General features: G+C 48.5%; 10 protein-coding genes across 10 annotated transcripts; 5 read left to right on the top strand and 5 right to left on the bottom strand.

Moving 5' to 3' along the window:
- Positions 1 to 582: 582 nt before the first annotated feature.
- trr1 (thioredoxin-disulfide reductase TRR1) lies at positions 583 to 1,731 on the top strand (the record flags this gene model as incomplete). Its single annotated transcript, XM_057230109.1, has 3 exons — positions 583 to 604; positions 685 to 1,584; positions 1,649 to 1,731. The coding sequence occupies 3 exons, from the start codon at positions 583 to 585 to the stop codon at positions 1,729 to 1,731; spliced, it is 1,005 nt and encodes a 334-aa protein (XP_057085199.1).
- Positions 1,732 to 2,228: 497 nt separating this feature from the next.
- On the bottom strand, positions 2,229 to 5,513 carry aof2 (putative lysine-specific histone demethylase Aof2; the record flags this gene model as incomplete). The annotated part of the gene is made up of 1 exon (XM_057230108.1): positions 2,229 to 5,513. One exon carries the CDS (start codon positions 5,511 to 5,513, stop codon positions 2,229 to 2,231), a length of 3,285 nt encoding a protein of 1,094 aa, XP_057085198.1.
- Positions 5,514 to 6,133: 620 nt separating this feature from the next.
- Positions 6,134 to 7,511, bottom strand: N7447_005845 (TVP38/TMEM64 family protein; the record flags this gene model as incomplete). Its single annotated transcript, XM_057230107.1, has 3 exons — positions 6,134 to 6,473; positions 6,549 to 6,968; positions 7,051 to 7,511. The coding sequence occupies 3 exons, from the start codon at positions 7,509 to 7,511 to the stop codon at positions 6,134 to 6,136; spliced, it is 1,221 nt and encodes a 406-aa protein (XP_057085197.1).
- Positions 7,512 to 8,489: 978 nt separating this feature from the next.
- Positions 8,490 to 10,820, top strand: N7447_005844 (CCCH zinc finger and SMR domain protein; the record flags this gene model as incomplete). Its single annotated transcript, XM_057230106.1, has 3 exons — positions 8,490 to 9,418; positions 9,479 to 10,201; positions 10,259 to 10,820. The coding sequence occupies 3 exons, from the start codon at positions 8,490 to 8,492 to the stop codon at positions 10,818 to 10,820; spliced, it is 2,214 nt and encodes a 737-aa protein (XP_057085196.1).
- Positions 10,821 to 11,159: 339 nt separating this feature from the next.
- On the bottom strand, positions 11,160 to 12,297 carry N7447_005843 (HpcH/HpaI aldolase/citrate lyase family protein; the record flags this gene model as incomplete). The annotated part of the gene is made up of 3 exons (XM_057230105.1): positions 11,160 to 11,852; positions 11,940 to 12,160; positions 12,258 to 12,297. 3 exons carry the CDS (start codon positions 12,295 to 12,297, stop codon positions 11,160 to 11,162), a joined length of 954 nt encoding a protein of 317 aa, XP_057085195.1.
- A 3,888-nt stretch (positions 12,298 to 16,185) lies between these two features.
- N7447_005842 (DUF846 domain-containing protein) lies at positions 16,186 to 16,936 on the top strand (the record flags this gene model as incomplete). Its single annotated transcript, XM_057230104.1, has 4 exons — positions 16,186 to 16,276; positions 16,338 to 16,383; positions 16,442 to 16,728; positions 16,788 to 16,936. 4 exons carry the CDS (start codon positions 16,186 to 16,188, stop codon positions 16,934 to 16,936), a joined length of 573 nt encoding a protein of 190 aa, XP_057085194.1.
- Positions 16,937 to 17,306: 370 nt separating this feature from the next.
- N7447_005841 (uncharacterized protein) lies at positions 17,307 to 19,894 on the top strand (the record flags this gene model as incomplete). Its single annotated transcript, XM_057230103.1, has 15 exons — positions 17,307 to 17,312; positions 17,571 to 17,713; positions 17,778 to 17,786; positions 17,852 to 17,947; positions 17,999 to 18,067; positions 18,121 to 18,186; positions 18,243 to 18,504; positions 18,562 to 18,660; positions 18,717 to 18,924; positions 18,982 to 19,132; positions 19,185 to 19,261; positions 19,324 to 19,390; positions 19,451 to 19,527; positions 19,598 to 19,669; positions 19,728 to 19,894. The coding sequence occupies 15 exons, from the start codon at positions 17,307 to 17,309 to the stop codon at positions 19,892 to 19,894; spliced, it is 1,569 nt and encodes a 522-aa protein (XP_057085193.1).
- A 1,698-nt stretch (positions 19,895 to 21,592) lies between these two features.
- Positions 21,593 to 21,811, bottom strand: N7447_005840 (uncharacterized protein; the record flags this gene model as incomplete). The annotated part of the gene is made up of 1 exon (XM_057230102.1): positions 21,593 to 21,811. The coding sequence occupies one exon, from the start codon at positions 21,809 to 21,811 to the stop codon at positions 21,593 to 21,595; it is 219 nt and encodes a 72-aa protein (XP_057085192.1).
- A 128-nt stretch (positions 21,812 to 21,939) lies between these two features.
- On the top strand, positions 21,940 to 23,901 carry N7447_005839 (sugar porter family MFS transporter; the record flags this gene model as incomplete). Its single annotated transcript, XM_057230101.1, has 7 exons — positions 21,940 to 22,013; positions 22,070 to 22,087; positions 22,141 to 22,247; positions 22,297 to 22,527; positions 22,578 to 23,341; positions 23,396 to 23,532; positions 23,589 to 23,901. 7 exons carry the CDS (start codon positions 21,940 to 21,942, stop codon positions 23,899 to 23,901), a joined length of 1,644 nt encoding a protein of 547 aa, XP_057085191.1.
- A 189-nt stretch (positions 23,902 to 24,090) lies between these two features.
- N7447_005838 (uncharacterized protein) lies at positions 24,091 to 25,151 on the bottom strand (the record flags this gene model as incomplete). Its single annotated transcript, XM_057230100.1, has 2 exons — positions 24,091 to 24,478; positions 24,541 to 25,151. 2 exons carry the CDS (start codon positions 25,149 to 25,151, stop codon positions 24,091 to 24,093), a joined length of 999 nt encoding a protein of 332 aa, XP_057085190.1.
- Between the last annotated feature and the right edge of the window lie 334 nt (positions 25,152 to 25,485).

The raw sequence follows: 25,485 nt of genomic DNA, 5'->3' as shown, positions 1-25,485 counted from the left end.
AGGTTCAACCCGATATGTTTTTCATATTTATCCTATCAAAATCAAGTAAAGCCGAAGTATACAAATTCGGACCGGAGGAAGCGCCTCAGGTGATGCGATGAGATTACATCAGCGGTCTCGACCTCTCACGTGATCTGTGCTTAGAAAGCCCCGGAGCCTCGATGCTCTAATTCAGCTTTGAATTGCATTGAAATTGCCCTAAATTGCCTTAAATTGTCTCGTTCAAACAAATCATCTCTAATCTTGTGAGGTCTGGAAACCTTAGAAAGACAAAGAATCCAATCGCATTCTATTCCAGTCTCTCTGATCTTTACCGGTTTATCAATCAACTTCACCTAATCCCGGTCTCCACTGCCCCTCCGAGAAAAGATATTATATCTCCCCCCCCCCTCCTCTTCCCCTCTACTTCCCATAAACACCTTCAAGCTGTTTTCCTCCGCCTTTCGTCGTTTTCCTTCCCTTCGGTCCATTGGATTGACTGCCGCTGCGGCCACTACCGTTCATCAACAATCTCCTCCTCCGGCCTCGGTCTTCTCTAAGTCGTTCCCGACGCCGTTGCGCGTCAATTCCAACACCGCCAGAATGGTTCACTCTAAAGTAGTCAGTAAGTGGTCTCTTAGGATCGAATGATCCGGATCATCCAAATGCCTTCCATATCAGACTCCTAACCACTTCCCCCTACAGTTATCGGCTCCGGCCCTGGTGCCCACACCGCCGCTATCTACCTTTCGCGCGCAGAGCTCCAGCCAGTCCTCTACGAGGGCATGCTCGCCAACGGTACCGCCGCCGGTGGTCAGCTCACAACTACCACCGACGTCGAGAACTTCCCCGGATTCCCCAACGGCATCGGCGGCGCCGAGCTCATGGACAACATGCGCGCACAGTCCGAGCGTTTCGGCACCGAGATCATCACCGAAACCATCTCCAAGCTTGATCTCTCATCCCGCCCCTTCAAGATGTGGACCGAGTGGAACGACGCTGAGGGCAGCGAGCCCGTCCGCACTGCCGACGCCGTCATCATCGCCACAGGCGCCAACGCCCGTCGTCTGAACCTCCCCGGCGAGGAGACCTACTGGCAAAATGGAATCAGTGCTTGTGCCGTCTGCGATGGCGCCGTCCCCATCTTCCGTAACAAGCCCCTGTACGTCATTGGCGGTGGTGACTCCGCTGCTGAGGAGGCCATGTTCCTCGCCAAGTACGGTAGCAGCGTGACTGTTCTCGTTCGCAAGGATAAGCTGCGTGCCTCTAAGGTCATGGCCGATCGTCTCCTTTCTCACCCCAAGTGCAAGGTCCGCTTCAACACTGTCGCCACCGAGGTTATCGGTGAGGCTAAGCCTAACGGCCTCATGACTCACCTCCGTGTCAAGAACGTTATTTCTAACGAGGAGGAGGTCGTTGATGCCAACGGTCTCTTCTACGCTGTTGGACACGACCCCGCCAATGCTCTCGTTAAGGGCCAGGTTGAGCTCGATGATGAGGGATATATCGTCACCAAGCCCGGTACCAGCTTCACTAACGTCGAGGGTGTCTTCGCTTGCGGTGATGTTCAGGATAAGCGTTACCGCCAGGCTATCACCAGTGCCGGTATGTTCATACTTCAGTATTTCCATTATCGTAATTGCATTTCACTAACTCAATATTCTAATAGGATCTGGCTGTGTCGCTGCCCTCGAGGCCGAGAAGTTCCTCTCCGAGACTGAAACTCACGAGGAGGCCAAGCCCGTTCTCTAAATACATACACACGCCTCTTTTCCCACTTTTCCCTCTTATTTCTCGTCATGATACATGAAAACATGATGTTTGGCCCTTGTATTGAGGATTCTTCTTGCTTCTAGACTTACATCTGTTTTATGCGATATCTCATTTCTAAATTCCCGGTGCATATTTCGATGGGATTTCCTTACATCTTTTTTTCTTGTTGTTCCCTGTTCCTTTTGTCCATGTCTCATGGAAGAGGAAATTAAGTGGTCTTTGTGGTTTTATATCAGTTTATCTGCTTGGGATGCTATACCCATAGAGATAGAAATAGAAGAAAAGGAGAAGCCCCCATATCATGTCCCATACCTTTACGAAGTTCTCTTGGCTACAAAGGACCATTTTAATTAAAACTGACATTCGTCGATATCAATTAAGACTGAAACGCTACTCATAACAGCACGTCTCTGACTTCCCTCTAACTGTCATCGACACAGATAGTCTACCTACCGCCGTAATAAGTCGATAAATCTTCATTTCTCAGACTTCAAAGCAGTCTCAGCAGTCGTAAAGGCAGTAGCAAGCACGGGCACTGACGACGCACTTTCAGCAAGATAGTCCGGCATAACCCAATCGTCAAACGGGTTCTCCGAACACCAGCGATCCTTAACGACGAAAGTCTTCCGTTCCCACTCGGCGACATCAACCTTCCACTTATCCCAAGCCTCGGCATTAGCATGGCGGTTAATCTCCGTCTGATCGAGGTAGGGCTTTTTCTCAGCTGGGGTCGCAGAGCGCCACATCTGGCCCAGCGCGGCACGGATCTCATCGCGAGGAGCCTTTGCGTTGGGATTGTTTGATGATGCGCGGCGGGCTTCGTCGCATTGATCGCGGCAGCGAGCCCAATAGTCCTTTTGGTAGAAAAGGAAGGGGTTTAAGCCTGATTTTGCGGGGCGTGGTGGTGCGGAGCCGAGTTCGGCGTAGATTGTCGTCCATAGGGCTTGGTCGTAGGCGTCGCGGCGGGACTTTTCGGTTGAGGTTGGTTTGCGGGAGGTGGAGGTTGAGGGGGGTTTCGGTTGGGTGATTGTTGGACTTTCGATGGAGGACAGGGATGAGCTGCCTCTGGTTTTTGTTTTCTTGGCGGTTGCGCCATTCGGCGTGGAGGATTTGCTTCGGGTTACTTTTGACTTCTCTGGGACCAGTGGGTGAGGCATTATGATGGGTCCGGATATCGGCTCGATTATTTCTGATGCCGCGCGAAGGCCTGAGAGGTATGCTCCGTGGACAGTTGCTGGGTGGGTTCCGCAGGTGGCTTCGCCGGCGAAGTGCAGGTTGCCAATTGACCGGGCCATCAAATCATAGTCGTCTGGGAAGGCTGCCGCAGCCACGTAGGAGTAGCTGCCGTATGTGAATGGGTCCTTGCCCCACCGAGTGATGATAGTCTCCAGAGGATCGGGAACTGTAGTGTGTTTGAAGACGTTTCGAAGTTGGCCAGTGACCTCCGTAATTATTTCTTCGTCGGGTGTAGATTCTGCTTGGTGGGCTGCATCACCAGCCATGAGGGCAATTAAGCATGGGAGTCCGGTGGTCTTCATGACATTCCAGAACAGATAGAATCGACCACGGTTTGCCGCATAGTCTTCTTGGACCATAGAAGTAGGGTCATTTGGCTCACGGAGTAAGCCAAACATATCTCGCTTGGTGTCCCAGAAAGGCTCTTCGAATACTAACACGACCTTGTTCATTATTCCGAATCCCAGTCTATCAATTGCGCCACGCTTCCAGTCCGGAAGAGGAGGCTCAAACTTGATTTTCTGCTGCTTCAGGACCCCGAGGGAACCGGTGAAGACGACATGATCTGCCAGGAACTTTTCTCCATCCTCGCACTGCACAACTGCCTTCTGTTTCTTGTTGGACCCAGTTGTGTCGTAAGAGATATTGGTGACAATCTTGCCAGTACGGACATCGAGCTTTTCTGGTAGCATATACAGCCCGTAGGGGAGTTGCTGGTAACCACCAATGACCTGGGAATGTTCACCCTCGAACTCGTTTCCGATATCCTGGTCCCATCCTGATAGGCTAAGTCTGTTCACGTTGGTTGCATTCGCGTACTCGAGGTTGGCGAAGTGCCAATTCATCAGTCGCATGTCCTTGGTAGTCACCGGAAGCATGTTTCGATACTGTTTGACACCCTCATCCATCACTGCACCGAGAGTCTGCGCTTGAGATGCTTTGGAAATCTGGTCTAGTTCAATAGTGTCGTTAACGGTGTATCCTGGGTTAAGCTTCCATCCAGTTGTCTGGCAGGTCAAAGCTGCGGGGTCATCTTCCGAATTTCCCGCTAAATCACTCGCTACATCGACGGATGGCTCATTTTCCGCAGTCTTGTGCTTTATTCCTCGTCGAACCCGCTTTGTTGGGACCAATAAATCTATTGTCCCAGCTGCCCTGGCCTCTTCGTACTGTCGCACAGTGAGTCCGTCATCCACCATTGACTCGCGGCCAGCATCGATCATCTCGCGATTTCCCTCGGCGGTTGGCGCAATCTTTGCTTTGTGGCGATAGAATCCGGTTCGATCTAGCAAATCATTGTAGAGTTTCTCTGCCATCGCGTCCTGTACCTCATTCACGGGTGATCCATCAACATCGTAAATCGTCGAAACATCTCGTATCTTGTGATAATGAAGTGCCAGCTGGCCACGAACTATCTGGTCCAGCGGGTTACCATGATCGAAGCCGACAATAATTTGAGCACCCATTTCTGCCTTTGGAACAAGGCTATCAGGTAGACTTTCCGACTTGAGACTGTTCAATGGATGCGAATAAATGCGTCCACCGACTCTTCGACGTCCCTCGAGGACAACGACTCTAGGCAAGGTATTTGAATCACGATACTGGCGGAAAAGACTCTCCAGTTGACGTGCACAGCCCAGACCTGCCATTCCAGCACCGATTACAACAATTGTAGGTCCTTCCTTTCGTCTTCCGCGTTTGGGTTTCACCGGGGCCAATGGAGCCTCCACGCAGCCGTGATTGATGTAGCCATTTCGCGCGAGCCAGTCGTAAGCAAACGAAGCCAGATTCATCCATCGGTAATCTTTGGCACATCCGAGTGCTTCTTCCCTGGTGACAGCCACCATGGGATTTCTGCCCCAGAGTAGTAGTATTCCATTTCGTATGTTGAGGTAGATTGTTACGTGGACATGGCAAAGGTGGTCTTGTAAACATTCTTGTTCTTGTCGGTGTAGAGCATATGGGTTCAGGCGTGATGCGTACGCCGCTCTAACGCACTGCTCACCGTAAACAGAGGAGTGGATCTTAGACGGGATTGACGATCGAGGTCGACATTTAGACAAATCAACCTTCCCGCTGTCCAGTACATTCGGTCCAAAGACCACTGACTGTGTAGGAAGAGACTGTAGGGGATTGGGAGGAGGGGATGTAGATGCTTTTAGTTCAAAGGAAGATGTCAAGTCGGTTGAAGTTGTCGACTCATTCGGGGTACTGCTGCTGCCACCGGCATACAGCCTCTCCGTTGAGCCAATAATGTGGGATCCATCAGACAGGAAGGTCTGTGACTTGGGGTCTTTGTGTTCTATATTTCCCAGAGCAATTGACGCTGAAGCTGCTTCGTAAGCCTTGTGCGTGATGCGCAGCCGCTTTGCAGGAGGTTCAGGCAGTTCGATCTGTTGAGATAGAAGGTTCTCTTGGCCCTGCACCGTTATCTCGGGATTTGGGACATATTGATTCATGTATGGATTTTCACCCGGGGGGAATCCGGTCTGGAACCTCAAGGGCGCTCCGCCAAACCCATACATGCTGATACACGGGTATCTGCAGGTAGATCTTCAAAAGAGCGTGTCAAAGATGACAGAAAAAGAAAAGAAAGAAGATTCCACGTCCAAAACGACGTGGTTTATGAACTTGTGAACTCAAAAGATGTGATGTCGACTGCCCTTTCTATCCCGAGAATGTGCGGATATCAAATATTCAGGCGTTCACCCATGATATGATCATGGGTATTCGATCTGCACAAGCCGAAGGAACACAGGCCGAACGAATGTATCAACTGGGATTATGTTAGATGGGATGTAATATGGTAAAAAAAGACCAGGGGAGTATGAGAAATAGATATGTGAAGACCGAGGAAGCATGGATATCACATACATCGAGTTCCACCCCACAGAACCTCCCGAAGAATTGAGAATAAGACCCATCAAATAGAGCCAGAATATTGTTGAAATGAACTGTAATTGGATTGTTGATACTTGATGAAGGGACAGTGATGACCAGAGTAGAAAAACCCTTGTGGCTTTGATTCCTCGGAGCGGGGCGTATTTCTCAGTCCGGCAGGTTGCGGCACCGAAGTTCAACGTTCAAGGGATCTCTGTCTATTTCTTCACTTTATATCATCAGAATCTACTTTCATTTATTTGGTCTAGTTTTGAACATGAGTGTGCAGACTATAACCATCCTCCCCTGCGAACCCGTCCGAGTCATTATCGGTGAACTCATCGTGATATGATCTCTTCGAGTTTTTCCAAGGACCCGGCTGATCACTATCACTGTCACCCAAAATCAAATCAACATTGTCATCGTCCAGATCGGTGAATCCAATTCGCTCTTCTTCGTCTCTTGCAAGCGTAGTAGAGGCTTTGTTCACATCAGGATCTTCCGAAAACCTACGATGAGGGCGGTGCGCGGCATGATCAGATTGGAGAGAACCTCGGATATCTGCACGCTCCTGGGCTTCGAGCTCTGCTGCGCGGGCCAAAGTTCTAAAAAAAAAAAGAAGAGAAAGATCAGCAAGAGTCCACAAGACATGGATAATGGATGAATTCAGGGGCTCAAACCTTTGGTATATATACCACCCGGTAAAGATTCCAATACCGACTGTAAGGATAATACTGCAGATGTTCACGGCTTTGGATCCCGCACTCATCTCCTCGCCCTTCTCGGAGAGCAAACGTATCCGACTACCGATGAACGCAGGAACCAACAATTTGGGAGAGATGATGGCCGTCGCAAGTCCGTACATCAATGGCTGCACTGTAGGGAATGTGGACACAGCTCCGTTGCAGATTGAGTAGGGCAGCGGGCATAATCGGATCATACAAAGAAGCTTGAGCCCATCATATTTCAATGTCAGGGCCAATGCAGCGAACCTCGTATCACGTTCCATAAGGCGGTTGACGAATCCAGACAGAATTGTCCGCGAAACATAAAACGAGACAGTCGACCCAAGAATTGTTGCGGACGCGTAGATCAACCATCTATAAAAAAAAGTCTCGAGTTAGCCTTCTGTTATTGTTTTTGCAAGTAAAATGAAGCAAGATGAATCAGAGCTTCTCTTACCCTTTCCATATCCCAAATATAAAACCAGCCACAGTACCAAATGTGGACCAACCCACAAGAGGCGGAAATGAGACAAAAAAGACACACAGCCACAGGATGAAGGCGGCTAGCCAGGATGTTTCCCACTTCTCAGCGACCGGGCCCAGCCAGATGAATAACTTCCCAGTGAACACCATGAACGCGATACCGGATGCGCCCACGAATAGAGCAGCGAAGACAGTCCCGATTTTCTTCCATAGAGTCATCTCCTCCCATATCTTATTCATACGGTGATATAACTTTGTACCGCGGTGGATTATCTGTTCGCGATAGCTTGCACCCGGCCCGCTCGGCCTGGAGTTTCGCCTGCTGGCGCGACTCCAGGGTGGTTGAGCATCACTGCCTGGAGAAGAAGGTATAGGATCCGGAGAAGAGGGTGAGAGAGACAATGCCCTGGCGGTGGACTGGTAGTCCGCAGGCATTGTGAAGTGTGTATAGTCCTGGGGTATCAATATTTTGGTGGAAGGTTGGGTCGAATCCGGGGAGAAAGATGAACCGCTGTAAAACAGTGATCGGCAGAAAGTGGGATATCAAGGTCAATAGATAAATATCCAAAGAAGTTTCAAGGGCGTATCAAGGCCCTGATAGTTGGGGCATGGAGGAGAAGCCAAGCGCTTTTAGGCTGAAAATCAGTTTGACCCTGAAAGTCCAGATTGCAAGTCAGCGGATCCGCCGGACTCGAGCTCGGGAGTGTTGATCTACATGTTCTCCGGAGCTACAGGGCTGTTCTTCTATACTGTTTATACGTACTCCATACTATCAGGTACATATAACTCCCATCATGTGCACATATATATATATATATATATATTTGTATCCGTGTACTTGCTATGTTCATGGGATTGCTATACCAGTACAACTATCCCACATGGATCTTCCTATTATTTATTATTTATTAGTTATTAGTTATTAGTTATTGGTTATTAGTTATATTTTCTTCCATATTTACTCTATACCTGTTTTGTTATATCCAAAGAGGCCACATAATAAATCCCGGTAGTGTTACTTGAAGCTCAGCCGATAAGCCCCAGTGTTGATCTTCTCCGCCCCCCTCTTTGTCGGTCACTTCACCCTTTATTCACCTTTCCCATTCAACGTCGATCGGCGGCGATGCGATGTAATTATTTGCTTGTCATTTATCACTTTTGCAACTCTCACCTTGCGATATAACTTGAAATCAACCTTGGAAACCCCCTTATTCACTTTCCCACTTGGTCATAGAGAGAGCATGAGGTGTCTCTGATTCTCGACTCTAGTCCTACTTTCGTCAAGCATTTTCCTCCTTATTTCTTTCCGACTTCGGACGCCCAATCCAAGACCCAACCCCTCTCACCGCTAGGGGTTTCAGGTTATTTCCCGATCCTGTTCGCCCGCGCGTATTACCCATATCAACATACACAATGGTTTCCGACGAGCTTCTTGAGAAATGTCTCCAGATCCTGCAGGATCAGGCACTGGACGAGGAAGAACAAGTGGAGAAAGTGGAGGACTTTTTGCGCGCAAACACGTCCTTGGCAGGTACACCCTTGGAGAATGCGGTATTGGACATCCTCTGGCGCCATCGCAACCGAAACCTGCCAGACGCATCCCCTCCAATTCGTCATACCGTGATTCGCCGTTCATCGCCTGCACCATGGCAAATGGCTCGATCATCCACACCGCTATCCCCTCATTCGACTTTAGGAACAAGCCCTGGGAGTAGCTCATGGATGCAAAGCTCCCGTGGGCCATTCTCGCGGCCCCCACTATCTTCTACCGTCTCTCCGTTTACCTCTCCACGCCCATCGCCCCGGCTTGCCCTTGCGCAACCTATACCTCACTCCCCAAATTTAAATGCCTACGAGTTCTCAGACCAAAGTCAAATTTCTGACTTCTATGGGGACTTTGGAGGCGATAACAATGTTGACTGGCTAGTTGCGGATGATGCCAACAGTACAACATCATCCGCGGGCGGTATCAGCACCCCTGGGGCACTCAGCGCCACTGCGGTTGAATTTGTTCCAGATATGAGCCCACATGATATACTGCGCACGGTGCTGGGTGACAAGCGATCAAATGATGAAATAGAAGCTGCACTGGAGGCTAATAGTTATGACCTCGGTGCCACTATTGCTTCTCTCTCGCAGGATATAGAATCCGAGGCAATTTCTAAGCAGCACGATGACGGTCGTGTTTTGGTTGGCAAGTCTATGACAATGGAGCAAGTGCGCCCAGTCACGCCATTGGGAAGCACTCGCAGCCCTGTGGTCTGTAAGTACTGGCTGTCCACTGGACAATGCCTTCGAGCGGACTGTCGTTTCAGTCATGACCTAACCACACATGTGTGCAAGTGAGTGTTATTGGATGTTCTGAATAATGCAACCGTTCTTGCGCTAACAAATGCGAATAGGTATTGGGTTATGGGAAATTGTCTAGCCGGTGATGGATGTCCATTCTCGCACGATCCTTCGGCGCTTATCGGCAATCTCAGTGTTACGGATAGTAGTCGGCCAGCTTCGCCCTCCCCGTTCCAGGTAGACAGCGGCTCTGATGCATTTCCACCCTTGCAAGCGGCAGATAATGGTGACCAATGGGCAAACCAGTACACGGGCCGGTACCCTGGCCATCTTTCTGCTTATCAAGCCAGCAAGTATGCGCCTCCTGGCCTCCTTCCTGGAATGGGCAAGAGAAATGGAAGCACAACTCATCTCGGACGCCCGAGCTCCCGTCCATCAAGCCGCCACCAGAACCGGGAGTTGAATCCCGCTGCACCTTCTGTAGACGATCCAGATGCCTTCCCAACTCTTGCCGCGGTCAATGCGAAGAATGCCGGGAAAAAGCATCATGGGAAACGGGGCGGTCACAATAACCGCGAAACCAGCTTGAGCAAAGAAAGCGTCCCTTCATCTCTGGCGGATGTGGTTCGAATGACCCCATCTCCTGTCCCCGGGAAAACCAAATCCAGCTCCAAAAAGGACACGAAGGGCCGCGAGAATAGTGCCGCGGCTCAGTCCATCCCACCCCCGCAAAATATTCCCTGGCTGGAGACAGGCACGCGGGCCAATCAACAATATATCAAATACCGAACAGAGGCTATTCGCCATGGCACTGTGCGAAACAAGTTCCTCCAAAGGTAAGTTTTCAGCGAGTGGTCTTATCCTGTACCCCTTCTGACGATTATATCTATCAGCGCTGCCCAAGCATGGAACCGCAATGATGCACGAGCTGCCAAAGCATTGTCGTTGCGTGGTCAGGCCGAGAACGACGCGATGCGCAGGTGTCATCGGGAGGCTGCACGCCAGCTTTATGAAGAACGCAATCAGCATCTCTCTCACAAAGGATTGGATGAATCTTCCGAAGAGCTCTATGTTGATCTTCACGGTCTCCACCCAGAAGAGGCTATCGAATATCTCGAGAAGATCCTGCTCAAGCATGCTCGAGAAGGCCTCCGTGTGGTGTATGCCATTACAGGCACCGGTCACCACTCGAAGAATGGCAAAGATAAAATTGGCAAGGCCGTTAAAGCATGGTTGAACGAGTGGCGGTACTTGTTCCGGGAATTCAGTGTACCTGGCGAGCGAGGCGGCTATGTTGGAGGGATCCTCGGCATCGATCCAACCAGTTATGACAAGTCAGTAGCCAAGGAGCTGGCTAGTGAATTGATGGAGGCCAACGCTGGCGGGGAGCCTCCCATCCTGACTATGGGCAAAATCCATTTACTCAAGCGCGAAGAAATAGAGCAAGATCAATGACGTGGCGTATCATTCAACTCGATTTGCGCCATGAAGCATGATACCCCATTACCAAACTTATTGAATCCATTGATAACCTTTTGGTCGAAAGCTGTAATGCAACCACAGTACGCAGCAAGTTTTTTCATGATAGATTATTCTTGGCTACCTGCTTCGATATTCGTACTCAGGTGGTCTCGGCATGACTTTCAGAACTAGCGAGGCAATAAAGCACAATGCACAGTAGGAAAGCTCTTCTCAGGTAATGATGCGCATACAACTCACTAGAATGTACAAAGAACATGTACAGGGATATCATTCGTATGTAGAAAATAGCACAGCGCTACCCATATGAACTAACTACTCCGGCTCCTGGTGCTGCCACTGCTCCCTCAAAGTACCAACGTCAACTCCACAAGCCTCGGCCTTCTTGACAATAGCCCTAGCCTTGTGGGCAACAGGAACATCAATCATCTTCCCATCAAGCGTCCAAGCACCCCGCCCCGCCCTCGCAGCCTTCTCATCCGCAATAACAACCCGCATAGCCCACTCCGTCTCCACCGCATCCGGCCCAAAGATATGGTCCGCAACCTTCACCTGCGACGGATGAATACACTGCTTCCCATTGAACCCCAACCTCCGTCCATCCAGACACTCCTCCTGCAGCACATCTGGCGGCGACCCATCTTTAGACTTGTACGCCGTGCACACGAGGTCAATCGTCGAGGGCAAATCCGCCGCCCGCGCAGCGGTAGCTATCGCAGACCGCGCGAACAGGAACTCTGTCAGCGAGGGCGTCCGCGTGATACTCAGGTCTAGGGCGAAGTCTTCGGCTGCGAACACCAGGCCTTGGAGTAAGGGCGAAGCGGCGCAGATCTGAGATAGGTTTGTCAGGGACTTGGCGGACTCTACTAGAGCCAGGAGGGAGATTGGGGTTCTTTCTGTTGGTGGTTGCTGGGATAGGGTGTGTGTTATGACGTCTGTGACGAATGTTAGGTCGGAGGCGGAGTTGACTTTTGGGATTACGATTGTTGTTAGGTTTGGTGATTGGAGCTAGGATGGTTAGCGCGTTGAACGTTGTAAGGGTGCGAGTATTTATGTGTCTGTCTGTGGGTGTAGGTGTATCTGGGGTCCACTTACGACTTCGGTCAAATCACCCAGTGCCAGTCCGCTGTCTACAGAGTTGATTCGCACCGCGCGTTCCCGGATTCCTGGTGGCGCGGCTTGGTCGATTGCTCTCCGCACTAGTGAGCGCGCCTCTGCTTTCATGTGCGGTGTCACGCTGTCTTCTAGATCGTAGGTGACGCAGTCAGCGGTCAATGAGCGCGACTTGTCTAGGAATCGTTGAGAGGAGCCGGGGACTGTTTTACGTTGTTAGTTAGCTTGGTGTTCTTTATTTTGGAGCTTGGGGTTTGAAATGCGGGGAAGATGCGGCTTTGGAAGGGAGCTCGAGCTTACCATAGAGGAGGGAACGACGGAGGGTATTTCGGGCGGCCATTGTTTGATTTGCGTGTGCATTCAATAGGATAGTGTTTGTGTGCTGTGTACAGTGTGGCTTGGGGAATGGAGATCTTTATGGAGTTGGTTTGATCGGGAAGAAGCCGACTCGGCTATCCGTAAAGCCGCTTTGGTAGTAACTATGTCTCACGTAGTTGTTAATTTCTTTTCTGGTTTTCTTTTGAGTTTAATGCACTTTGTGAGATTCCATATCATTAGCTATTCCCACTATGCTTATAGGTGGTTTATTAAGTTGGAAACTTGGTATAAGGGCCATTCTGTCATTCTCAGTAGCGAAGCTTGATCTAACTACATTTCGCAAATAAATATATCTCCTACATACTTCATCAATTTGCCGTCACTATGTACACCAGACTGAAACTACTATCCGATAAAAAAGCCGAATGGTATACTTCGTCGTAGTCGAGCAGAGAGCCAGTTGTATCAACATGCGATTCAATTTCTTCAGGAATGTTTCAGGATGCTGATATGAAATGTGATCGCTCTCACCAGCTAGGTCAACAAGATACCTCGAGGGATTCCCAGTATCCCCTCTATTTCTTCACCAAAGCGAAGTTCTTACCCATCAAAGGTCTAGAATGGACCATCGAAAGACAGAAATCTATCAAGATTGCCCAGAAATTCCTTTCCTTAGAGAAAACAGTTGATTTCGTCAGGAGCTTGGTATTCTTGTTACAATATCGCACTTCCCGAAGTGACCTAAGAAAGGGGGTACCATCCCAGAAAATCTGGGAAAGTCCTGGGAAAACCGGGGGGGGGGGGGGGGTGTGCATGTTGCTTCCATAGAAAAGGTACATTTTGCATCCCTCAATGAGGGTCGGACGTGCGTAGAGCCGAGTAAATTCTCCTCGCCGAAACTGCACATTTCTTCACCGACGATATGTTTCTTGGGGTGATATATCAAAAACTGACGTGTTTCTTTCAAGCAAGTGTGGCCGAGTGGTTAAGGCGTGACGTTTAGGCCGTCATTCTAACGAGCGTGGGTTCGAATCCCACCGCTTGCATATCTTTTTGCATATATTTTTTTCTGAATGTGTATGTGAATTCCCGGTGAATTGTACTGTGGTGCCCTTCCAAACCGTGGTGGTTATGGGGGCCTCAACACGTTATTCTATAGTTCCAGGATGTCTTCCTCTCTTAGGAAATTGACACTGATTTCCAGAATTTTTCTTTTGACGTAGTCTCCCATGTATTCAGCATTCGTTTTCTAGGCTGGTTCGTATCCAGTACGCCGCCTTCAACTAAACGCGGGTGAGAAAAAAGAGAAGCTGGGGAACGGAAGTCGAGAGCTGGGATTGAACATGCTGGCGGGGAACAACTGCACCGCGACGGGTAGCCTGGTCACCGGCCACCTTGTCTAACCTGGAAGTAAGAAAGGAGCCAGCCTTGGCAGTGAGATATGAAAGGACATTGGAAGTAGTGGTGCGCAGAAGTTAGCACGATTAACAGAAAGAACTCACTGTCAGTGCAAATTGATAAAAAAAACGTGAGGATTGATGAAGCTTTGCAGAAGAGGTGTGGCGACGGGATGAAAGAAGAAAAATAGTATTGGCGGCTACGAAGGAAGTGCTTAGGGTCGCATGCACTCATTTTACTCGAGTCTGACATTTTAGCGCGCATTCTGTAATAAGAAAAAAGCCTATATGTAGGAATACTACGAATTATATAGTGAAAGACATATGCTTTCGTTAATATGATAAAGTGAGTGAAAAGTGATAAAAGCAAGAGATCCTAGGTTTAGAATTGTGATGATGAATAAAATTTGGCCGATTTGATCCTAGAATGGGTTCATGATTTAGTTATAATGCACCGTGTAGTCGGGAGAAGTGTAAAAAGTGGTTTAGTTTCAGACCAAATACAGACAATAGGACATTAAATGGGCGTATAACTACGACGCTAGCGTTATGTCCTTCGTAGGCGGCTATAGACTGCCGTATCATGTCCCATAAGGTTGGAGGGTTGTTCTTTTCCAGTTTTCTTTCTAGGCTGATGCAATATATGAGATTGTCTATAGTTAGCTATTCGCACTAGTTATGCTTGTAGGTAGTTTATTTAAATTGGAGAACCTAGAATAATAGGGATTCTACCATTTTTAGTAATAAAGCCTGGTCTAAATATATTTTTGCAAATAAATGCATTTCCTATATATTCCAAAGATCGACTTAATATAATATAATATGTACATCGCCCTAGCCAAAGAGTTCATCCCTAGATGACTGTCACAATCCCACCCACAACTTCTCGCAACACCTCCTTGCAAACATCTACTCCCAAAACACTCTCTTCCACCTTAGACCATGATCGAGTTCGATGACGTTAAGCCAACAGAACTTATTTTCAGAGAGAAGCCTTTTGCCTCTGAATTCTTAGACATATATCTCGTCAATATTCGCGAACAGACATGTACTAGGAAGGTGGTAAGTTAGGCTCATAAAATGGATTCTGTCTATATATGGATGTTGTTTCACCAATACAAGTAGTAGCATCATGGAAGGGGCCTGCGAGTATACTACGAATCTGAAGATCGTGAATTGGATATTCACGTACCTGGAACCACTGCCTAAATCCAACTGAAAGACCAAGAGATTTGTGATCGCGGAATCGTACCCCTATGTTCTATAAGGAAGTTTGGCCCCACTCCATGCCAGCCTCATCTACTGATGTTCCTAGAGGATGACTACCCATCTAGCGCTGTATTCTCAGAGTATATCGTAGAGAAATGATCACTCTGGGTAATTACACAACGTAGCGGATGAACAGTATTCTAGACGGCATTGACAAATTCATAAAGCGCTAGTGCTACACAAAGACACAAACCGACTGAACATGATGATCGTCAAGGGTACTCTAGAGAGAGTAGTTTGGATAGACTTTGATTGAGTGAATACATACAACAAAGATCAAATCACCCGTCGAACAAGAAGATTGGATCAAGGTGGAGAAACAGATAGTAGGTGAAATTGGAGATGTCATAGTGACTGCACCCGCCACCAAGATTACATTAGTAAAGATTTTTTTCTAATTTTCACTAATATGAAGATGACGTCAAAAAGGGGAAGCTTGATCGAGTGTACACCTTTTACTGCACCTGATGATACTCTTTCCTCAAGCCAATGTGACGGTTTCCCATGACTTGGTATCAGAATGGGGCATTATCTATTCCATATTGATCGAGTATGGGCTTTAGGGTCGAGTTCTTTCTTTGGAAATATGTCCATGCAGCAATACAAAACGCTTCAATTATTCATCTTTGTTTATGTGAGCCAACATCCCTCCCGAGGTCTCGAGACAGGTGTAGTGTTGTCAAGAATTGGCATTTGAACCATCAGAGTTCCCTGTAACTCATACCCATATCTGTATTTCATCACCTGCCTTGAATACGACGATGTTACTTTTCTACTGTGGTCTGTGATTTGAGGTTTTGTATAGATCAAACTTTGTGTCTTATCGGCTTAGCGCCACATACGTTGGACATAAATAACTGCACGTGTGGCTGACTCGTATCCACCCAGTGTAATCACGTGAAATATTTCTGGGACGGTAAAATTGTATAGAAGTAGGAATAATGATCAGATATACTTATACACACTCTTTAGCGATATTAAGATAACACAGCTTTCCATGACATGCTAGGTAGATGTTGCAGGCTTTGACTAAGCAATGAGAATACACATCAGCAAATCCACTTGGTCTATGCTTCTGCTTTAGCTTTGATCATTCTGCCATATAACACCGCCTGCACCCGTGTCTCGACCACATAGGGATCATCATCAGTCAACAACAGACTAACTTGGATTAAATTGACCCAATCTGCTGACCGAGAGGTCCTTTACATCCAGACCACATCAAACCCTCCACCTTGCAAATCATGGAACAAGGACAAGGAGGCCAAGGCGACCTCAACTGGCGCCTCAGCGCGCACCCGATCACGCTACTTGTCTTCTTGGGCATTCGGATCGGTTCGTACTCACCCACCCCGAGTAACAGCGTCAAAAATGATTTGATTAACGTGATTATTAGGTGCGCTACTGATGTATCTGTTTGGTGTACTCTTCATCGATGACTTGTACGGACCCTGCGTTGAACTACCCGCTTCTTAACCTGTGATGCTAACGTCTATCTAGTATCCTCGTCTTCATTTTCACTCTTCTCCTCCTCTCTGCGGATTTCTATTACCTCAAAAACATTGCGGGACGCCGGCTGGTCGGCCTACGTTGGTGGAACGAGGTCGACACCTCGACCGGCGACTCGCAGTGGGTCTTCGAATCATCCGACCCCAACGTTCGCACTGTGACAGCCACAGACAAGCGGTTCTTCTGGCTGAGTTTGTATGTCACACCTGCTCTGTGGGTGGGACTTGCGATATTGGCTATTGTGAGACTTGTCGGTGTTATTTGGCTCAGTCTGATTGGTATGTTACTTCCAAGATACTTTGATATATACCAGTGCTAGGTATTGACTTTGATTTAGTTATTGCGCTCATCTTGACTATCACAAATACTATGGCCTTCTCTCGCTGTGATAAGTTTGGCCAGGCCTCCACATATGCTAGCTCGGCTCTGGGTGGTGGTATTGTGAACAACATCGCTGGTGGTCTGCTGGGCAGGCTATTCCGGTAATAGTAGACGGGTTTCTGTCTTGCCGTTAGTGGCCCTATACCGCCAGTTTTCTTGCATGTGCTGTGTATTTCTAGCGGAATATTTGACCACTTACCATTCAAATGCATGCAATTTTCAAAAGATGGAAACTCATCTGTAGCTCTAATGTGATTTGCGCAACCAATCTAGTATAAGTTGCTTTCGAGATGAAGCAGTTGCCTGAGGCAGGTCAACATATCGCTCCTTCCTCAAACAGGTAGTTTCCACTCCAGCGTCACCTACCGATTAGGTTTGCTTTCTTTTTCCTCTTCCCTCTCCCTCTTCTTTTCCTTCCCTCTCCCTCTTCGTTCAATCGTCATAAATTTCGCGCACCCACTAAGCATCGAAAAACATGCTGGTAAGTGTCGTTATGGGCATTGACCTTGCACCGTATCTCTCTCGATGATAGCGCTTTGGAGAGTAATCCACCCGAAAAGATCGTGTTTCGATTCTCCTAGGTGATCATGTTCATCTGCCTTTTCTGCCTTCTCTGACACCTCCCTTGTCCTCCCCTCTTTTTGAATTTGCGCGCTTCCATCCTTCACCCACATGGAGAGATTCTTTCACAATGACAGGAGTGTGGTGGCTACTCTGGCTAACACACGTTTTTGACCAGTCGGCCGCAATGGAGACCAATGCCCATAGAGCCCGAGGCGATGGCTTTACCTGCAAACAGTGCGTTCTCCTCTCTGATATTCTAGCTTGCCCAGCTGGGGAACTTCCCCCAAGAACTTCAGTCACTTACAAACTCAAGGTGTGGTGAGTCGGGCCACATGACTCGTCAGTGCCCGAATGGCTCGGTTCCTCTGAGACCCAGAAACAGCAATGCAGAGTAAGTTGTTTCTGCGCTTTCCATGTCATAATGTGCCAGGTCATCTAACCAATGCTGAAATATAGCGATGCTTATGGAAACTACAGCGGTGGCAATGGCGGCGGATATGGTAAATACGCCGGTGGTGGTGACCGCGCTTGCTACAACTGTGGCCAGGAGGGGTAAGTTGTTGACCTCCATGGGGTTGCTTAATTATACTGACGAGTATGTAGCCATAGCAAAGCTGATTGCCCCGAGCCTCGCAAGGGGGGTGGTGCATGCTTCAACTGTGGCCAGGAAGGGTGAGTTCTTGAACATCTTTTGTGTTATCGTGCTAATTGTTCTTTTAAAACAGTCACTCCAAGGTTGAATGCACCGAGCCTCGCAAGATGGGTGCTTGCTTCAACTGTGGCGAAGAAGGGTGAGTTATTGTGGGACATCGTGTGTGCTACGGCATTAATTGTTCTCTTGAAACAGTCACTCCAAGGCCAATTGCCCTAAGCCCCGCGTGTTCAAGGGTACCTGCCGTATCTGCGAAAAGGAAGGTCATACCGCTGCTGATTGTCCCGAGAGACCCCTTGATGTTTGCAAGAACTGCCAGGCTCAAGGCCACAAGACGATGGAATGCAAGGAGAATCGCAAGTTTGATCTCAATCTCGTTGCTGACATGCTTCCCCACGAAGGTTGGGCTGCAATGAAGAAAGCTAGTGACGAAAGGGATCTTGATGATTTCCGCGAGGTACCAGGAATCCATACGTAACTTAAAAGGGTTGAGCTTTGGCTGACCTAACTCTAGGCACTCAAAATCTACTCCAAGGCAGTTCCCGACGCCACCTGGGCTGATATCGAGCAGAAGATGCGGGAGGATGAGTTCAACATCTACATCATTGCTATGGTAAGCAACCATTGTCGTTTTGATGCTCAGGGATGAATTACTCATGAATTTTACAGGAGGCTGAAGTTGACGACGTGATGAGCCTTATCGACCTTCAGGGCATGCTTGATCGTGAGTACGTGATTGGATTGTTTTTTAGCCCCAAGGCGTCGCGTGGCCACCTTCGAGACCGTTGGCCTGCTGATGCCGAGGAGAACCTCGAACGCATGAACAACGCTGGTATTCCCTATGAGCGCAAGGTCCCTAAATGTCTGAACTGTGGAGGTAAGTGTTTACTTTGACTGCAGACATCTCGGAATGTTACTAAACCATTCTGTTCAGAGATGGGACATATCTCGCGCAGCTGCAAGGAGAGGCGCGTGGAAGGCAACGAACATGTGGAAATCAAGTGCTCAAACTGTGATGAGGTTGGACACCGCGTGCGCGATTGCAGACGGCAGCGCAAGAACAAGCGTGGTTGCCGTAACTGCGGGTATGTGGCTGTGATACAAATGAGAAAGTGATTAATGTTGACTTTTATGAAGATCTGTTGAACATATTGCTTCTGAGTGCACTGAGCCCCGATCTGCGGATGGTGTTGAATGTCGTAAACGCAACGAAAGTATGACAAGACCTCAACTAAGATGATCCATGTATTTCTTGATGCTAACATATCTATTTCAGCTGGCCATTTCGCCAAAAATTGTCGTAATGTTGCTGATCGTGGCCCTCGCACTTGCCGCAATTGCGGGTATGTCAAAATATCCCAACCGGAGCTCAGGAATTGTCGCTGGTTCTAACATAAATGTAGATCCGAAGACCACATCGCTCGCGATTGTGACCAGCCTCGCAATTTGTCCACTGTCACCTGCCGCAACTGCGAAAAGAGTAAGTGTGATGGACGCCCTGAAGATTTCCCTTTTCTTCGGCCATGAAACAGAACTGACAACCATTGTAGCTGGACATTACTCTCGTGATTGTGATCGGCCGAGAGATTATTCGAAGGTTCAGTGCAGGAACTGCGGAGAAAGTGAGTTGATCATACACACGTTCTTCATACATGAGTTTTTTCGCTAACAACCCCTTAGTGGGTCACACCGTGGTCCGTTGCCGTAAACCCAAAGAGGAGGAGCCTCGAGACGAACCCACTTACTCTCCTCGCTCTCCCAAGCGCGAAGAACTTGATCTTCGGGGCCTGGAGGCCAGCGAGCAACCGTTCCAATACAAGCGCGTTGACGATGACGACATGTGGTAAACACTACAATGCGATGCGAAAAACGGGTGACTGGGATTTCCTTTCTCCCCCGTTTATGATCGGCTCTATGCGAGACTCGGGTCTTGACTGTTCTTGGGATGCCTCACGGTAGCCCAGGATGGACAAGAACCTGATGTCACATATGGGGTCTATCCTTGCTCGTGGTTCTCAGCCTTCTTTTTTTTTTTTCAAATCTTGCGATGTGTTTGATATTAGCCAGCGATTTTACCCAGGAGTTCTACAATGATTGCTGACCGGCCGATGGTTTCGAAAGGAGAATGTTAAGAACTTTCACGCTCTGTTGAGCTCGACTTGATTTTGACACGCCTCTGGATGGGCTTGAGGATGGAGGGTCTGGGCAGGAGGCTCTGATCTGGGGACATTTCTGACGTTCATTGTTATCTGACTGGCAAGCTCATTTTCAATGAGACATCCATTTAGTTCATTCCTGACTTGTAGACTTGGAGTAGTTGTACCGAAATTAGTGGATGACGGCACCAAGTCTGAACTGAACCCTAAAAAAATCAGGTACAACGCGTGATGATTCTGACTTTCGGCATTGCTCAGTTCGGCGTGATCGAATTTCTCGAGCCAAGCCGGTTCACAACATGAAGGCCTGTATGGCATGATTCCCGATGTCATCAAACCAAGCACTCCGATGTCGATCATTGACTATATTAATTGCTTATGTTGTACTAGTATGGTCAGGGATGATAGTATTTACCATGTCATTACCGGGATGTACTGTGGGCCGATTTCGGGATTCCGAGCCCTACCTGGCCCTCGTTATTATTTGAACTAGCCGGGCACATTGTCATTGGAAGTCCAGATGGATGATAGTGCAGAATAGCAGAGACATGAATTTTAACGGGCACAGCCCGATTGGGAATGCACTGAGGCACTGTCAAAATCGGAAGTCCATAGCCATGAAAATATTGCATTGAGTAATGGTTATTATCATTGTCACTTTACCCCATATTTCACCATGGAGACATTCAAAGCGCCTGATTGAGTACCATTGTGTGAATACAGAGTAGTTGATACATCACTGGGCATCCGAATCGGGCATCCCGTCGGGAACCCCGTGCTTCGGCTTGCGCCGACTTGCCAATTTTGTATAGTAAAGACTCTGAAAACCAGTTGGGGTAATTTACAAACTGCTTTATTTTGCCTTCTTTTGGACGCATTACTTGATGATGTCATCGGAGTGGCTTGGCTATAGCCGGGTTGACCGGCTGAGGTGTTCGGGACGTGATGCCATCTCGGTGCGGCTTATACGGAAGGTTCATATCCCCCTTATATCCCTGCCAAGTATGCTTGGCAAACTAATGAGAATATATGCATAATGTGCAAAGGAGCAGTTGTACTCTGACTCAGTATGTTGTCTACCTAGGGGTAGTCCCTTCCAAAGATCGGCAGAGAAAGAATGGGGGAGTCCGGGGGGGGATGGAGACAGAATCTCCAGGTTTTTGTAATCCACATCGTCCTTCAATTCAACCCCACAGTGCAACATCCATCGAAAAAAGACGAGCCACGTGAGATTCTGTGTACCATGCAGCTGTCATATACTCCATCTAATTGACGGAAACAGAAAAGGTCCTTTCAACTTGATGCCATCGTGAACATTACCGTAAAACGGTACAATACCGGACGGATCCCGACTTGGCCATGCGAGGGGTCTCGCATGGCACGCACCTCTTACACGCCTTGCCCGGTGGATCCCGTGAAAAATCCTGGAGCGATACCGATGATCACCTCGGCCACGGGGTACAGAGGCTCGTTCCTCCCAATTGGGGCATGGTATACATCACCAATGTGACCTTGCTGTTTCTCATTGGCTTGCGTCGTGCTGGACTGATTTACACTCCGCTGACGCGAGATGTGGATACCACCTCCTTGTTTGATTCTGGGGCTCATAAGTTTGGACTTCCCCGGACCTGGCTGTTGAGTTGGATCTTCTTTTCTCCAGCAGTCTATTTCGAATACATTGACTATATACAGCCGGCTCTTCTGCAATCTGTACCCTATACAACATAGCCGCCATTATGAAACCATATTTCGGCCTTCGGGGCACGAACCTGAATATCATGATTGGTGTTATTGCTGGTCTGGACTTTTTGTATGTCTTTTCAATCTCTACTCAGAAGTATACAGCACTAACCTGGAATTGCATAGGTTATTCGGATATGACCAGTATGTTGTCGAAAGCTATGAGTCTAGTATGTTTCTTTTGCTAACAGCAATAGAGGTGTTATGGGAGGTCTATTGACACTGAACTCATTCGTTACGGTCTTCCCCGAAATCGACACCACTAAACCAAATCCATCCGGGGGTAGCAACTCGACTACACAGGGTATGCAACTCCATGGCAACCTTTTTCTATTCAGATACTAATTTATTAGGAATCACTATCGCTTCTTATAACTTGGGCTGTTTCTTCGGCGCAATCTTCTGTATCTGGGTTGGAAACTACCTTGGTCGTCGCAAGACCATTTTCGTCGGCTCCGTCATCATGGTGATCGGGGCTACGCTACAGACCTGTGCTTTCTCGCTGCCGCATCTCATTGTCGGCCGTATCATCACCGGTATCGGCAACGGCATGAATACCTCTACCGTTCCCACATGGCAGTCTGGTAAGTATTTGGATCTACTGGAGAGGAACTACAATGCTAATATTACTCAGAATGCTCCAAAGCCCACCACCGCGGAAAACTTGTCATGCTTGAGGGTTCCCTGATTGCTGCTGGAATTACAATCAGTTACTGGCTTGATCTTGGATTCTCTTTCCTCGACCCTAGCTCCGTTTCCTGGCGTTTCCCGATTGCCTTCCAAAACGTCTTCGCGCTGGTCATCTTAATCTTTGTGCTGCCGTTGCCCGAATCACCTCGCTGGTTGATTCTCAAGGGCCGTGAACAGGAGGCATTGGATGTCCTCGCTGCCATCTTAGACTTGGATGAGAACCATCCCTACGTCCACTCGGAATTTGCCGCTATCAAGGACGCAGTCCTGGCTGCCTCAAGTGTCAGTTTCCGTGACTTGCTCACTATGGATGAGAACCGCCACTTCCACCGTGTTGTACTTGCCTACGTCAACCAGATGTTCCAGCAGATCTCTGGTATCAATCTGATTACCTATTACGCTGCTTTCATTTATGAGAACTCTCTTGGTATGGATGGCCTGACATCGCGCATTCTAGCTGCCTGCAACGGCACAGAATATTTCTTGGCCTCTTTGATCCCCATCTTCATTATTGAGAAGGTGGGCCGACGAATGCTGATGTTGATCGGTGCCGCTGGTATGTCGATTTCAATGGTCGTCTTGGCCATTACCACTAGCTTTGAGGGCCAGAGCAAGCCTGGTATTGCCGCTGCCGTGTTTTTGTTTGTCTTCAACACATTCTTTGCCTTTGGCTGGCTGGGAATGACCTGGCTGTATCCCGCTGAGATTGTAAGGTTTCCATCTCTTTTATCTTTTTGCACCAAAGCACTAACAATGCAATAGGTGCCCCTACGCATCCGTGCTCCCGCCAACGCACTTGCAACCTCGGGTAACTGGATCTTTAATTTTATGGTTGTCATGGTCACACCTGTAGCATTCGACACAATCAAGTACAAGACATATATTATCTTTGCTGCCATGTGAGTATATTCTGCGCGAAATGGAATTGGTGCATGACTAACTCGGTTCCCAATAGCAATGCATTCATCTTCCCCGTTGTCTACTTCTTCTACCCAGAAACTGCCTATCGATCCCTGGAGGAGATGGACACAATCTTCCACAAGACAACCAGCATCTTCAATGTCGTCTCGGTGGCCCGGAACGAGCCCCACCGCTATGGTAAGAAGGGCGAGCTTCTCATCAACTACGAGAACACTGAGGAGCATCTGCGCCGTGCTAGCTATGTTTCAGAGAAGAAGGACAAGCTGGCTAATGAGACGGACGATGTGGAGACTGGAAAGGGTACACATGTCGAGCACCGCAAGGACAGTTCGTCTGATAGTGCATAGTTAAGCCTTCCGAGAAGGCAGGTTCTTATCTCATTTGATAAATGAACATCTCATGAATCATGACATAATACAATCATTCGGTATCGCATATCAAAAACATCGTGTAGGTCAAAGGTATTAGCGACAAAATCCAGCCACAAATGAGCCCACCCAACCTTAACTCACCCTCGACCACAACCTGCCAGCTGTTCACAGCGCAAAGGCCAAGCCGCCAACGATAGCAACCAAGACAGCAGCCAGGATGCCAGTCCCACTAACTCCCACACTCACTGCAGCACTAAGGCCTGGATCCAATGAAGTCCCCCCAATGCTTGAACCCGACCCAGTTACATCATCCCCAGCCCCAGCAGTAGCAGTAGCACTCGACAACGTGACAGGCTCCGACGAGCTTTTAAGAGAAGTCGCCGAATAAGGAGGGAAGTAAGTGTAACTAGACGACCTATCCTCGAACGAAGACGTTGCCACCGCACTGTTCGTCGCGTAAACAGACCAGACAGTTTGAGTACTTGTCCTGGTAGAAGTAACGGTCTGAACAGTGTAGGGAGCAAAAGAAGTCCAGTAATAGAACCAGTAAGTCCTATAAAAAGATCAGCAAACTATCGACCAACCAACCAAACTAAACCAGACCGAAGAACATACCAATAGATAGTCGTATAATAATACTCCCAATCAACCTGAACATAAGTCGTAGTCGTCGGCTCCGTAGTAGTGGTCGACTTCGTAGTAGTCGTCGACGTAACATCCACTGTAGTATCCCCAGACTCAATCCCATCATCAGACCCGACCCCATCATTCTCCCCAGCACACCCAAACACCGAACTACAACAAACTTTTTTCCCTTTCCAGGTCCGACACTTCTTCCCCATACGACAGTAGTACCCGTCCGAGCAGCATTCTCCACCTAGCGGCGCACACCCATCCGTCCCACTACAGCACTTAAATCCAATAGGACATGTTCCGCCGCCTGTGCAGCATGTCTCGCCAATCATCGCGCAGAAGCCGTTCCCGCAGCACTTCTGGCCGAGACTACAGCAGCGGCTTGTGTCATAGTCGCAGGTGGTGTAGCCGATTCCGCATGTTCGATCTCGTGTGTTGAGACTTGCGTTGCCGCTGAAGAGGGAGAAGCCATCGTCTGTGTTTACACGCGAGACGTTAGCGAAGAGTTGGGGTTCGTCTTCATCGATAATTGTGCCTGTTGCTAGGTTTGCGAGGAGGAGGGATAGGGTTAGGGTTGTGAAGGAGGAGAGCATTTTGGAGGTGGGACGTATAGAGTGTGGATATGTGAAGATGAACGACAGCCTCGTTCACTCTGGAAAACACCGTCAGATATGGGGGCGGAACTGCAAATTTAAGTAGCAGCCTCCGCCCTGAGAAATTGATACATTGATGCGGCTCAGTGCAGAGATTAATATGAATTTAAGGTTGCTGGTCGTATTCGCGAATCTTCAGGTGACATGTTTCCTGTGATTGCTGGATTTGTAAATACGAGGTGGTGCCGCTTGGCGCGGACTCGAGCCTCTTTTTGGTTTGGTATACGGGATGTTCGCGCTATGCGACCAAAAAGAGGAAAAGGAAAACCACGCT

Source organism: Penicillium robsamsonii, assembly GCF_028829455.1.
Source record: "Penicillium robsamsonii strain IBT 29466 chromosome Unknown utg000003l_segment0_segment0, whole genome shotgun sequence".
NCBI classification, from domain to species: Eukaryota; Fungi; Ascomycota; class Eurotiomycetes; order Eurotiales; family Aspergillaceae; genus Penicillium; species Penicillium robsamsonii.
The sequence above is the reverse complement of the archived record's forward strand: the minus strand, read 5'-3'. Positions and strand labels throughout refer to the sequence as shown.